This window comes from Oryctolagus cuniculus, chromosome 1 (assembly GCF_964237555.1).
Source record: "Oryctolagus cuniculus chromosome 1, mOryCun1.1, whole genome shotgun sequence".
Classification (NCBI taxonomy): domain Eukaryota; kingdom Metazoa; phylum Chordata; class Mammalia; order Lagomorpha; family Leporidae; genus Oryctolagus; species Oryctolagus cuniculus.
In genome coordinates, this window is record NC_091432.1 from 12,883,694 (window position 1) to 12,897,767 (window position 14,074).

The 14,074-nt window shown below is 42.1% G+C and overlaps 2 protein-coding genes across 3 annotated transcripts in view; one reads left to right on the plus strand and one right to left on the minus strand.

Moving 5' to 3' along the window:
• Positions 1–14,074, plus strand: part of OSBP (oxysterol binding protein) — a 42,313-nt gene that overhangs the window by 24,295 nt on the left and 3,944 nt on the right. For both annotated transcript variants that reach the window (NM_001082233.1, XM_051826172.2), the window contains 3 exon segments: positions 12,047–12,150; positions 13,072–13,167; positions 13,881–14,062. In NM_001082233.1, the coding sequence (NP_001075702.1) occupies positions 12,047–12,150; positions 13,072–13,167; positions 13,881–14,062 (382 nt within the window).
• Positions 1,464–5,172, minus strand: LOC138847624 (nuclear receptor coactivator 5-like). Its single transcript, XM_070066873.1, has 2 exons — positions 5,118–5,172; positions 1,464–2,035 (listed from the first exon to the last, which is right to left on the minus strand). Exons 1-2 carry the CDS (start codon positions 5,170–5,172, stop codon positions 1,464–1,466), a joined length of 627 nt encoding a protein of 208 aa, XP_069922974.1.

The window sequence follows — 14,074 nt, forward strand, 5'->3', positions numbered from 1 at the left end:
AATTCGAACCGGTTCCCATATTGGATGCTGGCACTGTAGGTGGTGACTTTACCCACAGCGCCGGCTCCCATGTTTCTGTTCTGTTCTGTTCCATTGGTTTATTCATCTGTTTTGTGCCAGTACCAGGCTGTTTTGATTATAACTGCGCTGTAGTATGTCTTTTTCTTTACTTTTTCATTTTAATTAAAAAGTAATCATTTCATATTACTAACACAAGGGTTTTAAAGAGGAAAAAGATACACTATATAACATAAACAGTTCAGAACATAAAATGCTGCCATTTGAGGGACGTTGAGTTTTGAAACCATTTCTTGGTCACTGGCAGGAGCTCAGCCAAAGCCACAGTGGCTCCCTCACCCCTGCCAGGGGCCCCTTGAGGCTGCCCCACGGGGCTTTACTGAGCACAATCCTAAGGAGAGGGCAGCTTTCCTCTGGCTGAGCTCAGAGCAGCAGCCAGAAGCCCTCCCTGCAGCAATTTTACTCCAGCTCCAAAGGTTTGAATTGCCACCCCTATCAGAACATGTCCAGCTATCAAAAGTCTGACATTGAACTGGTCCCCACCTCCTGCTGCTCAGAAAACAGAACCAGAGTCTGGAGGAGAATAGAGGCTGGGTCTTTGAGCCAAATACTGAAAACCAGTCATTGAAAGGATGGGTGTCCACTGCCAGAGCTGAGCTCCTCCTCAGAGCCGGCTCCAGGACAGTGCTGCTAGAGGGGTGCAGACAGAACTGTGAAGAGGGAAGCATGGGGGTGCCCAGATTCACAGTTTGTGTCAAACTGCTGGTGACTGGAGCTGTTCAGTCCATTAGAGATCCTCCAGCAAAATGGGGGGTGGGGGGCCAAAAACAAAAAACCACCACCCTGACTAGGGCAGAGAACTTTCTTCTTTTGTAGCTGCCTTGGCCATGCTTCCACACACTTAGGAATCCCAAGGCAGCCCCGCCCCCATGTCGGGGGAGGGCTCGAGGACACAGAGTCTGTCAAGGGCAGTGTGCTTCTTTGTGACCCTAAGTAGAAGCTCGAGCCCTTGTCAACATGCATGGAAACCTTGGTGAGTTCAAAATGAACAATGGTGGCAGCTACCACCATGACCCATGCCAGTCCCAACTCTGCTAGCTGGGGCTTGCCTTCTTCTTCCTTTCCTCCCCCAAATCCAGCAGAGAGGACCCAGAGAAGCTCCCTCAAACATACACTGAGCCTGGACACCTGTAATGTCCCTATAACTCCAGAGATATTTATCTTCTATAAAAAAAAAAAAAAAAAAAAAAAACAAAAACAAGGAAGGTACATCTCCAGGTGCACTATAAACTTAATAGGGGATAAGTAATACAGCTTTGGGCAGAAGAGAGCAGGTGGCAGAAACTCATGACAATGGATGTAGACCTGGAGAATACAAAGGACGTCCTCTAAGCAACTCTATTTAAAACGCAGTAGCTGGGAGGAGGCCAGGGGCCCTGGGGACGTCAGTAATGCCTCTGGTAAGATCCCATGGGGGCCTGGGGCTGTCCCACTTGTACTGTGATCTGGTTAACCAGGTGGGAGAGAGCAGGGCCACTCTGGATCAGGGTGTCCAGAGCTTTCTGTACACTTAGATTGTCAAAGCTGATACCTGTGGAAGTCACAGGCCTGTGGCTAGCCATGTTGCTCACAGGTGCCAGGCAACTGGAGGGCTGTCCAGAGAGTCCTTGGGAGGGAGCCCCAAACCTAGGGCCCGTGTTCTGAGCAGATCCTGCCTGTCCCAAAGTGTTTGCAAGCTGATTGCCAGAGGTCTGTGATCTTTGTTGAGGCTGGCTGTTCCCTGCTGTGGGAAAATTCTGGTTCTGGGTGCTTCCGGCAGCAACCAAGGGGGATGCAGAGTTGCTATTGGCTGTGACCGTGCCACTACTGAAGAGCCTGAGTGTTTTGGCCTGAAGCTCTTGCTGGGAGGTAGGGGGTGCAGCTGGAGCAGGTGTAGCAGAGGGGAGCACTTGACCACTCTGGAACAGTTGGGAGCTTGGCTGTGTCTTCAGCAAGGCACCCGAGATCGCCCAAGTGGCTGGTGGGAAATGTAGTATGTCTTGAAATCTGATGTTGGGATACCTCTGGCATTGTTTTTGTTGTTTAATATTGCTTTAATAGTTGGGGTTTCTTGTGTTTCCATATGAATTTCAGCATCATTTTTTCCATATCTGTGAAGAATGTCCTTGGTATTTTGATTAGGATTACATAGAATCTCTAAATTACTTTTGGTAGTATGGACATTTTGATATTGATTCTTCTAATCCATGAACATGGAAGATTTTTCCATTTTTTTTTTGTATCTTCTATTTTTTTTTAAATGTTTTGTAATTCTCATCGTAGAGATCTTTGATGTCCTTGATTAAATTTATTCCAAAACTGGCCGGCGCCATGGCTCAATAGGCTAATCCTCCACCTGTGGCACTGGCACACTGGGATCTAGTCCCGGTCGGGACGCCGGATTCTGTCCCGGTTGCCCCCCTTCCAGGCCAGCTCTGTGCTATGGCCCAGGAATGCAGTGGAGGATGGCCCAAGTGCTTGGGCCCTGTACCCCATGGGAGATCAGGAGAAGCACCTGGCTCCTGGCTTTGGATCAGCGCAGTGCGCCGGCCGTGGCAGCCATTGGAGGGTGAACCAATGGCAAAAGGAAGACCTTTCTCTCTGTCTCTCTCTCTCACTGTCCACTCTGCCTGTCAAAAAAAAAAATTATTCCAAAAGTATTTGATTTTTTTTTATAGCTATTTTGAATGGGGTTGATCTTAGAAGTTCTTTCGCAGCTGTGGCATTGTCTGTGCACACAAATACGAAGGCTGTTGATTTTTGTGTGTTGATTTTATACCCTGCCACTTTACCAAACTCTTCTATAAGTTCCAGTAGTCTCTTGGTGAAGTCTTTTGGATCCCCTATGTATAGAATCATGTCATCTGCAAATAGTGATGGTTTGACTTCCTCCTTCCCAATTTGCATCCCTTCGATTTCTTTTTCTTGCCTAATGGCTCTGGCTTAAACTTCTAGGTTTATATTGGATAGCACTGTTGAGAGTGGGCATCCTTGTCTGGTTCTCAGTGAGAATGCTTCCAACTTTTCCCCATTCAATAGGTTGCTGGCCATGGATTTGTCATAAATTGCCTTGATTGTTGATGAATGTTCCTTCTGTATGCAATTTGGTTGAAGTTTTCATCATGAAAAGGTGTTATGTTTTATCAAATGCTTTTCTTTATCTATTGAGATAATTGGTTTTTGTTCTTCAATTTGTTAATGTAATATATCGCATTGATTGATTTGCAAATGTTGTACCATCCTTGCATAAATCCCAGTTGGTCTGGATGAATGATCTTTCTGATGTGTTGTTAAATTCAGTTGGCCAGAATTTTGTTGAGGATTTTTGCATCTATGTTCATCAGGGAAATTGGCCTATAGTTCTCTTTCTCTGCTGGATCTTTTTCAGCGTTAGGAATTAAGGTGATGCTGGCTTCATAGAAGGTGTTTGGGAGGATTCCATCTCTTTCAGTTATTTTGGATAGCTTGAGAAGAGTTGGAGTTAGTTCTTTAAACGTTTGGTAGATTTCAGCAGTGAAGCCATTGGTCTTGGGCTTTTCTTTGCTGGGAGGGTCTTTATTACTGATTCAGTTTCCATCTTAGTTATTGGTCTGTTTAGGTTTTCTATGTGTTCATGGCTTAGTTTAGGTACGTTTTATGTGTCTAAGAATTTATCCATTTCTTCTAGATTTACCCATTTGTTAACATATAGCTCTTTGTAGTAATTTCTGATGATTCTTTATATTTCTGTGGTGTCTGTTGTTACATTTCCTTTTTCATCTCTATTTTTATTAATTTGGGTCTTCTTCCCCTTTTTTTTGGTTGATTGGGCCAATGATATGTCAATTTTATTTATTTATTTATTTATTTATTTCAAAAAAACAGCTTTTTGCTTTGCTGGTTTTGGGTTTCTATTTTGTTTACAATAGTCATATCTTCCTGTTGAATTGATCCCTTAATTATTACATAGTGCCCTTCTTTGTCTCTTTTAACAGATTTTGTGTTAAAGTCTATTTTGCTTGATATTAGGATGGCTGTACCAGCTCTTTTTTGGTTTCCGTTAGCATAGAATATCTTTTTCCATCCTTTCATGTTCAGTCTGCATTCATCTTTGTTGGTGAGATGTGTTTCTTGTATCAGCAGATAGATGGGTTTTGTTTTTTAATCATTTTGCCAGTCTGTGTCTTTTAACTGGAGAATTGAGACCATTTACCTTTTTTTGTTCTTTATAGATTTATTTTATTTATTTGAAAGACAGAGTTACAGAGAGAGGTAGAGACAGAGAGAGAGGTCTTCCATCCGCTGGTTCACTCCCCAGATGGCCGCAATAGCTGGAGCTGTGCCCACCTGAAGCCAGGAGCCAGGAGTCTCTTCCGGGTCTCCCACGCAGGTGCAGGGGCCCAAGGATTTGGGCCATCTTCTACTGCGTTTCCAGGCCATAGCAGAGAGCTGGATCAGAAGAGGAGCAGCTGGGACTAGAACCAGTGCACATATGGGATGCTGGCGCTTCAGGTCAGGTAGTTATAACCCACTGCACCACAGCACCAGCCCGAGACCATTTACCTTTAAGATGGCTACTGATAAGTAACGACTGCTACAAGAACCACACAAAGGATCCGTGCAGTCCTCAGTGTGAACACGAATCCTGCAGCGATGACTCTCACCAGGGAATCAAGGAGCCCCGAGCGTGTGGAGCCACCCACAGTGACAGCCCAAAGTCCCAGCCACACCCTGCTCCCTCCCACAGGGCCACAGTGTTTACACAGTCCTGGCACAGAAGGCTCCCAAAGTCACGAGCACCCAACCCCCCTGCCATTTCTCCCAGCCTGACTCAGGCATCTCCTGCTGAGCACCCAGACATGAGCTAGCGCAGCTGTTACATATGTCCAAAATGGTGCCTTCCTTCTTTATGCTAGATAGGGGCGCAAGTGCAGGGTGGTTGGGGAAAAAGAAATGTACCCCCTTTTTTTTCCTCTAGGTTGGGAGGTATCCTGTCCACGACAGGGCTCCAGGCTGGGCCCACACCAGGCTCTTCCTTCAGCTGTATCACCAGTGGCTTGGGTGCTGCAGTCTGGTCTCACCACACTCCACGGCTGGTGCAGTGGCTCTCAGCTGCCGGGGTCCCAAGCTGTCCATGTCCATACCCTCCACGTAGGTCCAGTGTCTCCCCGTTCTCTGCCGTTTTCTCCCATACCCTTCCCTGAGATTGTACCCTCTCCACATTTTTTGATTATCCTCCCCTAGACTAGAGCAGTAAGCTCCCTCCCTCTTCTACCATCTTCTGTATTACTCCTATTTTTAGTTGAATGTGGTTTTTAAAGAAAGTTCTCTCTCTTAACTGATTTTGTTAACCCACTGTGTTAACCGTCAGGTTCTCTCTGTGCATCAGAACTCCATGATGTGAGGGTAGTTTTCCTGGCAGCTCCTCCCTTACCTCTCCTCCTCCCTGCTTCCTTTTTTTTTTTTTTTAAATGATTTTTTTTTTTTTTTAAATTTATTAGGTAGAGTTGTAGACAATGAGAGAGACAGAGAGAAAGGTCTTCCTTCCATTGGTTCACCCCCACAAATGGCCGCCGCGGCTGGAGCTATGCCAATCCAAAGCCAGGAGCCAGGTGCTTTCTCCTGGTCTCTCATGCAGGTGCAGGAGCCCAAGCACTTGGGCCACTGTGGCCAGAGCTACACCGATCCAAAGCCAGGAGCAAGGTGCTTTCTCCTGGTCTCCCATGCAGGTGCAGGAGCACAAGCACTTGGGCCATCCTTCACTGCCTTCCCGGGCCACAGCAGAGAGCTGGACTGGAAGACGAGCAACCGGGACTAGAACCCGGCGCCCATATGGGATGCTGGCGCTGCAAGTGGAGGATTAACCAAGTGAGCCACGGCACCGGCCCCGTGTTTTTAAAATTTTTAAATATCTTAGAAATCATGGAGAAAGAGAGTGAGCGAGCGGTATCTCTTGTCTTCTGACTCAGTCCCCATATGCTTGCCAATGGGTAGAGCTGGGCCAGGCCAAAGCTAGGAGTTGGAAACTCAGTTTGAGTCTGCCACACAGGTGGCAGGGACCCAACTATTGTAGCCATCGTCTGTGGTCTCCCACAGTACACATTAGAAGGAAACTAGAATTGGAAGCAGAGCAGGGACTCTAAGCCGGGCACTTCAGAATAGAATGCAGGCATCTGGAGTAGCTCTTAACTGCTACACTGGATGTCTAACCTGGGTCTCTTTATTTCTTAATGTGGATTTAAGTTACTGTCTAATGCCCTTTCATTTTAATCTGTAGGACTCCCATTTAGTATTTCTTATAAGGTACAACTGCTACCAATGAACTCTTTTAGTTTTTGTTTATCTGGGAATGTTAAGTTCTCATGTTTGCGGGATTATTTTTTAAGTTCTAGAACTGTTGCTTTGAAAGGCTTTCTTTTTTTTTTAATATGTCATTCTGCTGCCTTCTGGTCTGTATGGTTTTTTCTCTTTCTGGTTATTTTATTGTAGTAAAACACATATAACATAAAATTTAGCATCTTAACCATTTTAAATGTATAGTTCAGTGGTATTAAATACATTCATAAAAACCACCATCCATTTCTAGAACTCTTCCTCTTGGAAAACTGAAACTATGTACCCATTAAACAACTCCCTATTCTCCTTCCCTCCAGCACCTGGAAACCACCATTGTGTTTTATGTCTCTGTGATTTTTAACTAAGTACCTCATATAAGTGGAATCATATAGTATTTGTCTTTTTGTGACTGGCTTATTTCACGTAATGTAATGTTTTCAAGGTTCATCCCTATTGAATGCTGAATAATATTCCTTTATATGTATATAGTACATTTTGCATATCTGTTCATCTGTCAGTGGACACTTCGGGTTGCTTCCCTGCTATTGTGAAAATGCTACTGTGAACATGAGTGTACAAATATTTCTTTGAGACTTTGCTTTCATTCTTTTGGGCATATATACAGAGAATTGCTGGATCACGTGTTTTTATGTTTTATGTTATGTTTTTAATTTCTTAAAGAACCACCATACTGTTTTCTGCAGTGGTTGTATCATTCATTTCCACTAACAAGGTATAAAGTATAATTACTCCACATTCTTCCCAATACTTGTTATTTGTTTTGTTTTGTTTTGTTTGATAGTAGCTATCCTAGTGGGTAGAAGGTAGTATCTCATTGTGGTTTTGCCATGTATTTCCCTAATAATTAGTGATGGTGTCCCATACTCAATAACCATTTGTACATCTTTATTAGAGAAATGTCTGTTCTGATCTTTGCCCAGTTTTGAATTGTTTTGTTTTTTTGTTGTTGAGTTTTAGGAATACTGTATATATACCCCTTGTCAGATATAGATTTGTAAATATGTTTTCCCATTCTGTGAATTGACTTTTTCTCTGTTGATACTGTCCTCTGCCGCGCAATATTTTCGAACAATTTAATAAGTTCATTTTGTCCATATGTTGTTGCTTTGTCTTTGGTGTTATATCCAAGAAATAATTGCCAAATCAAGTGTCGTGAAGCTTTTGCCTGTGTGTTCATCTAAAACTTTTATAGTTTTTGGTCTTTGATTCATTTGAAGTTAATTTTTGTATGTGATACTAGGGAAAGTTTGAACTTTATTCTCTTGCATGTGGATATCCAGTTTTCACAGCACCATTTGTTGAAGACATTGTCCTTTTTTTTTTTTAACTTTTATTTAATGAATATAAATTTCCAAAGTACAGCTTATGGATTACAATGGCTTCCCCCCCATAACGTCCCTCCCACCCACAACCCTCCCCTTTCCCACTCCCTCTCCTCTTCCATTCACATCAAGATTCATTTTCGATTCTCTTTATATACAGAAGATCAGTTTAGCATACATTAAGTAAAGATTTCAACAGTTTGCTCCCACACAGAAACATAAAGTGAAAAATAATAGATGATTTTTTAAATGATGATGAAATCAGATCAGACCTATTGTCATGTTTAATCCCAGTGAGAGTCAAGTTGGGAATTGATAATTTCTTTTTTTTTTTTTTACAGAAGATCAGTTTAGTGTACATTAAGTAAAGATTTCAACAGTTTGCACCCCCATAGAAACACAAAGTGAAATATACTGTTTGAGTACTCGTTATAGCATTAAATCTCAATGCACAGCACATTAAGGACAGAGATCCTACATGAGGAGTAAGTGCACAGTGACTCCTGTTGTTGACTTTACAAATTGACACTCCTGTTTATGGCATCAGTAATCTCCCTATGCTCCAGTCATGAGTTTCCAAGGCTATGGAAGCCCCTTGAGTTCTCCGACTCTTATCTTGTTTAGACAAGGTCACAGTCAAAGTGGAAGTTCTCTCCTCCCTTCAGAGAAAGGTACCTCCTTCTTTGAAGACCTGTGAAGACATTGTCCTTTACACACTGAATAGTCTTAGCACTCTTGACAAAAAATCATTTGAGTATGTATTCAAGGGCTTGTTTCTGGGCTGTTTGTTCTTTTAGATAGGTTTATATCTCTGCCTTTATACCTGTCTTCTTACACTATTTTAATTACTGTAGCTTTTAGTAAGCTTTGAAATCAAGAAGTATGAGTCCTCCAGCTTTGTTCTGTCTCAACATTATTTTAGCTATTTGAGATCCCTTTATTTTCCATACGAATTTAGGGTAAGTTTTTCTTTTCTGCAGAATGCATCATTGGTTACCCATTTTTTAAAAATTATTTATTTATTTGAAAGGCAGAGAGAGAGAGCTCCCATTGACTGGTTCATTCCCAGATGCCTGTAACAGCTGGGGCTCCAGCCCAAGAACAGGAACCCAGAACTTACTCTGGGTCTCTCATGTGGCTGGCAGGAAACCAAGTACTTAGCCATCACCTGCTATCTCCCAAGGTGTACATTAGCAGGAAACTAGAATCAGAATAGAGCCACGATTTGTCACAGGTGCTCTGTTAGGGGATGGGGATACTCCAAGAGGTGTCTTAACCACTGTGCCAAATGCCCACCCCAGACACAGACTGCACTGAATCTGTAGATTACTTTGGGTGGTGTTGATATTTCAGCGATTTCAAGCCTTCCAATCTATGGACATGGGATGTATTCTCATTTATTTTTTTGTCTTCTCTAATTTCTTCTAGCAATGTTTTGTAGTTCCATCTCGTTGGTTTAGTTAATTCCTAAGTATTTTATTTTTAACACTATTGTAAATGGATTGTTCTTAATTTCCTTTTCAGAGCATCCTTTTTTCTTTTTTCTTTTTTTTTTTTGGGGGGGGGGTGACAGGCAGAGTTAGACAGTGAGAGACAGAGAGAAAGGTCTTCCTTCTGTTAGTTCACCCCCCCAAATGGCTGCTATGGCCGGCGCGCTGTGCTGATCCAAAGCCAGGAGCCAGGTGCTTCCTCCTGGTCTCCCATGCAGGTACAGGTGCAGGGCCCAGGCACTTGGGCCATCCTCCACTGCACTTCTGGGCCACAGCAGAGAGCTGGACTGGAAGAGGAGCAACCGGGACAGCATCTGGCGCCCCAACCGGGACCAGAACCCGGGGTGCCGGCACCGCAGGTGGAGGATTAGCCTATTGAGCTGCAGCGCCAGCCCAGAGCATCCATTATTAGTTTTGCATATTGTTTATAACTTACTATTTTGATTCATTCCAACGTTTTTGTGTGTGTATAGATCTTCAGTGTTTCTGAATATGAAATCATATTTGTGAACAGAGATAATTTTACCTCCTTTCCTTTTGGATTTCTTTTCTTTCTTACCTAATTGTTCTGACTAAAACCTTCTAGTATTTGTTGAATAGGAGTGGTCAAAGTAGGTATCCTCACATTTTTCCCAATCTTAGAGGGAAATCTGTCATTATTGATTCTGATATTTGCTATGGGGATTTTCTTTTCTTTTCTTTTCTTTTTTTTTTCTTTTTGGGAAAGATTTATTTATTTGTTTGAAAAGCAGAGAGAGAGAGAGAGGTCTTCCATCTGCTGGTTCATTCCCTAGCTGGCCACATCGGCTGGAGCTGCACTGATCCGAAGCCAGTAGCCAGGAGCTTCTTCCTGGTCTCCAACGCAGGTGCAGGGGCCCAAGTGCTTTGACCATCTTCCATTGCTCTCCTAGACCATACCAGAGAGCTGGATAGGAAGTGGAGCGGCCGGGATATGAACCAGTGCTCATGTGGGATGCTGGCACATTGTGGCTTTACCTGCTGTGCCACAGCACTGGTCCCAGAGTGGGCAGGAGGGATTTCCTTATATAACTTGTACTTTGTTGAAGTACTTTTCTTCTATTTCTAGTTTGTTGAGTATTTTTAATCATGAAAAACTGATCAATTTTGTTGAATGATTTTTCTGCATCAATTGTGATGACCATGTGTGTGTTTTTCCTTTATTCTGTTAATGTGGTATAATGCTTTGATCAGTTTTATCATATTGAACCATTCTTGCGTTCCATAAATCCTGTTTGGCCATGTGCTGCTTAATTTGGCTTCCTAGTATTTTGTTGGGGATTTTTACTTCACTGCTGATAAAGGATACTGGTCTGTAGTTGTTTTTTGTTTTTCGTTTTTTTCCCCTCATAGTGTTTTTGATTTTGGTATCACGGTAATATTGATCTCAGAGAATGAGATACATTAAGGTTAGGCAGATATTTTGAAGATATTTGGGAGGTTAAAAGAAAATACATGAGGAGAATGTGGTACAGTACCTGGTAAATGCCAAGTGCTCTCAGCAGAGATACTGTTATTATTATTATCATTATGTTCTCTTCAGTAGTGGTTATAGAGTGAGCTTAGAATTATATTCTTACTGGAATTGGCTGTATTATTCATACTTAATGTATCTTTCTAAAATTTTTGATTATTTTGAATCCTCAGTTCTTTTTTCAAAACACTGATTTTAGTTTGGCTTTCACTTGTGATCAGCTCACAGGAACAGGAATCAACTGTATCTACTGAGCACCTATTAAATTTTAAGCATTTTATTGGGCAAATAAACATTTACTGAAAAATAAAATGTGATTATCTGAAGTCAACACATGATAAAACTGAAGCATGGGGAAGTTAAAGCATTCAGGTTTCATTACTGTAATGTGGTTCTGACTCCACTCAGATTTTGTGCACATTCAAGATTGCCGTTGTTTTGGTTACCTGCCACAAGGATGGGGGGTCCCCGGACCACCCGCACTTCTGACGGGCCAGAAATTCAGGGGACCCCACAACTCCCTCAGGTTCTATAATTTATTAGAACACCTCCTAGAATTCAGGGAAGTTCTGTACTTAACATTACAGTTTTATCACTCACAGCACAAAACAGCCATCGTCAGTGACCCATAAGGTGAAGTCTGGGAAGGTCCTGAGCACAGGGCTTCTGTGCTCTCTCCCTGTCCAGTCAGGACTGTCACCCTCCTGGCACCTTGATGCATTCACCAGCCAAGACACTCCATCAAGTTTTGATGTCCAGAGATTTTATTGGAGCCTTGTTATGAAAGCTTATATAAGGCTTATATAAGATAGAAGATAGATAGATAGATAGGTAGGTAGGTAGGTAGATCAAACCTGATAGATAGATATATCAAATATATATATTTGAGTGTCTGTGATTGAATTCAGTGTCCCATCCATTTCCCTCTCTGGGGTCAGGAAGTTGGACCCACTGCAGATGATCCAAAGCCCCAACTCTGTAGTCACATGGTTGATGTTTCTGGCTTGGCTTGTCCCCATCCTGAGTTATCTCATTAACATTAGCTGTCTGGTGCACATGAGTCACCTCAACGGCATGAACTATCAGGCTCTCCTTGAATAACAAAGACACTCCTAACACTTGGGAGGTTACCAAGGTTTAAAGGTTCTCTTCCAGGAACCATGGACCAAGACTCACAAACTTCTTATTATACAACAGAGGGTCACACATCAAATAAATGGTAGAGCCAAGATTGAATCCATTCTTTCTGATTCCAGAGCCCTTACTCTATTCATTTTTTGAAAGTAAGAAATAGAGGGAAATTAAGTTGTTATCTTTTCTGATGTTTATACACCTCTTTTTGCTTCCAGGTACCATTCATTGTATTTTCCATGCAACTGGGCACCACTACACTTGGAAAAAGGTTACCACTACTGTGCACAACATCATTGTGGGCAAGTTGTGGATAGATCAGGTGAGCAGAGGTACCCAGTGTGCTCTTGAAGTTCAGAAGAACACCCCTTAGGTATATCTTTGCAGTAATTAACACATGTGATCTGCCCAGGATGTTGTTACTGGTTCATTGGTTTCAGGGAGTTCACCCCAGTACCTCCTCCACAAGTGTCTGTACCACAAATCATTGTTTATAAATGACTCGGTTTATGACATCCATCAGTGACTACCCTACTAGGACTGTGTTGTGCATTATGAGGTATATAAGAAAATAATAAACATAGCCCCCACTTTTAATCCTCTTATTATTCATTAAATATTTTTTGCTAGGCAGTGAGGTAGATTCTGTGGATACTTAGACAAGACATTCCTTAAGGAGTTTCTGTGTTGTTGAAGATATATGACAAACATATCTAGGATGAAAAGTGTGCAAAAAACACACTAGTATAAGAGATGTGCTAAAATTATATCTAGTCAGTGGTTACAGTAAACTTAGAAAAGAGGGAATACTAGTATTGTCTTCTGGGAGTTGTAAAGATTGGTTTGGGATTTAAAAGATAGAAAAATGAAATAAGCAAGTTGTAGAAAAGCTGACTGTAAGTTTGAAACTGAGTAATTTAAATAAAAGAGTTAAGGGTACTAGCAAGGGATTGGTTTGGTTAGGTAAGTTATTTTGTGAATTTCAGTATATGCACTAAAGGGCTAATCATACCACCACACAATTCAAAATGAAAGAAAATATCATTTGGTCTTGATCTTTTTGATATTGGAGTTACAAAGGGATTTCATAGCATCCCAAAGGTTGACTAATACCTGAATCTTAAGCAAGGGAATGCTAGAAGATAAGATTGAAAAGTAAAGATTTATGAGGCAGGCCATTTGGCACATAGTCAAGTCATCCAGTCTTAATAAAATTAATCTATGCTTCTTTTCATTTTTACAGTCTGGTGAAATTGATATTGTGAATCACAAGACAGGAGACAAATGTAATCTTAAATTTGTTCCTTATAGCTACTTCTCTCGGGATGTAGCAAGAAAGGTAAGGGAAGTTGGAATTTAAATGTTTTCCACTTAGTGTGTGTTTCTCTTTTTATTTTATTTATTTATTTATTTATTTTTATTTTTTGATAGGCAGAGTTAGACAGTGAGAGAGAGAGACAGAGAGAAAGGTCTTCCCTCCGCTGGTCCACCCCCCAAAATGGCTGCCATGGCCGGCGCACTGTGCCAATCCGAAGCCAGGAGCCGGGTGCCCCCTCTAAGTCTCCTATGCGGGTGCAGGGGCCCTAGCACCTGGGCCATCCTCCACTGCAAAGACAAATGAGGAAGTAAAATTTTAAGGCAATGAGAGGTTGAAGATGGGAAACACAGAGGAAATACTAATAAAAGCATTGCAGAAAGAAGGTGTGAACAGTTTGACCCTTGTCAAGGAAGAGTTGTGTGTTACTGCTACAGTGGGACTGTGGCATTACTTTCTATGAGACGGTAAAGAATACCTGAGGATTTAAATCTGTGATCTCTGATTTCTGGAGAAAAGAAAATGAATTCTGAGTAACAGATGCCTTTCCCACTTTGACATTGCATTAAAAATCCCTGTTCAACAAGAAAGTGATAAACCTTCAAGTCATAGCTCAATTATTGCAAGTAGTATCTGTTATTTGGCCACTATTTACCTAGGAATTGGTTTCCAGAACAGTGAGATAAGCTACCCCACAGTGGATGCTATTCTACAAAGCCCTATTCTCCACCTTGCAGGTGACAGGAGAGGTGACAGATCCATCGGGGAAAGTTCATTTTGCTCTTCTGGGGACATGGGATGAGAAAATGGATTGTTTCAAAGTACAGCCAGTCTCTGGGGAAAATGGAGGTGATGCTCGACAGAGAGGCCACGAAGCAGAGGAAAGCAGGGTCATGCTCTGGAAAAGGAATCCTTTGCCGTGAGTATCAGT

What these genes read in the sequence shown, in the direction of transcription:
- LOC138847624 (XM_070066873.1), bottom strand. Translation starts at nt 5,172, where the DNA reads ATGGACAGCTTGGGACCCCGGCAGCTGAGAGCCACTGCACCAGCCGTG. An exon ending in TGCACCAGCCGTGGAGTGTG is followed by an intron (nt 2,036 to 5,117) that starts GTGAGACCAGAC and finishes ATTTCCCACCAG; the next exon opens with CCACTTGGGCGATCTCGGGT.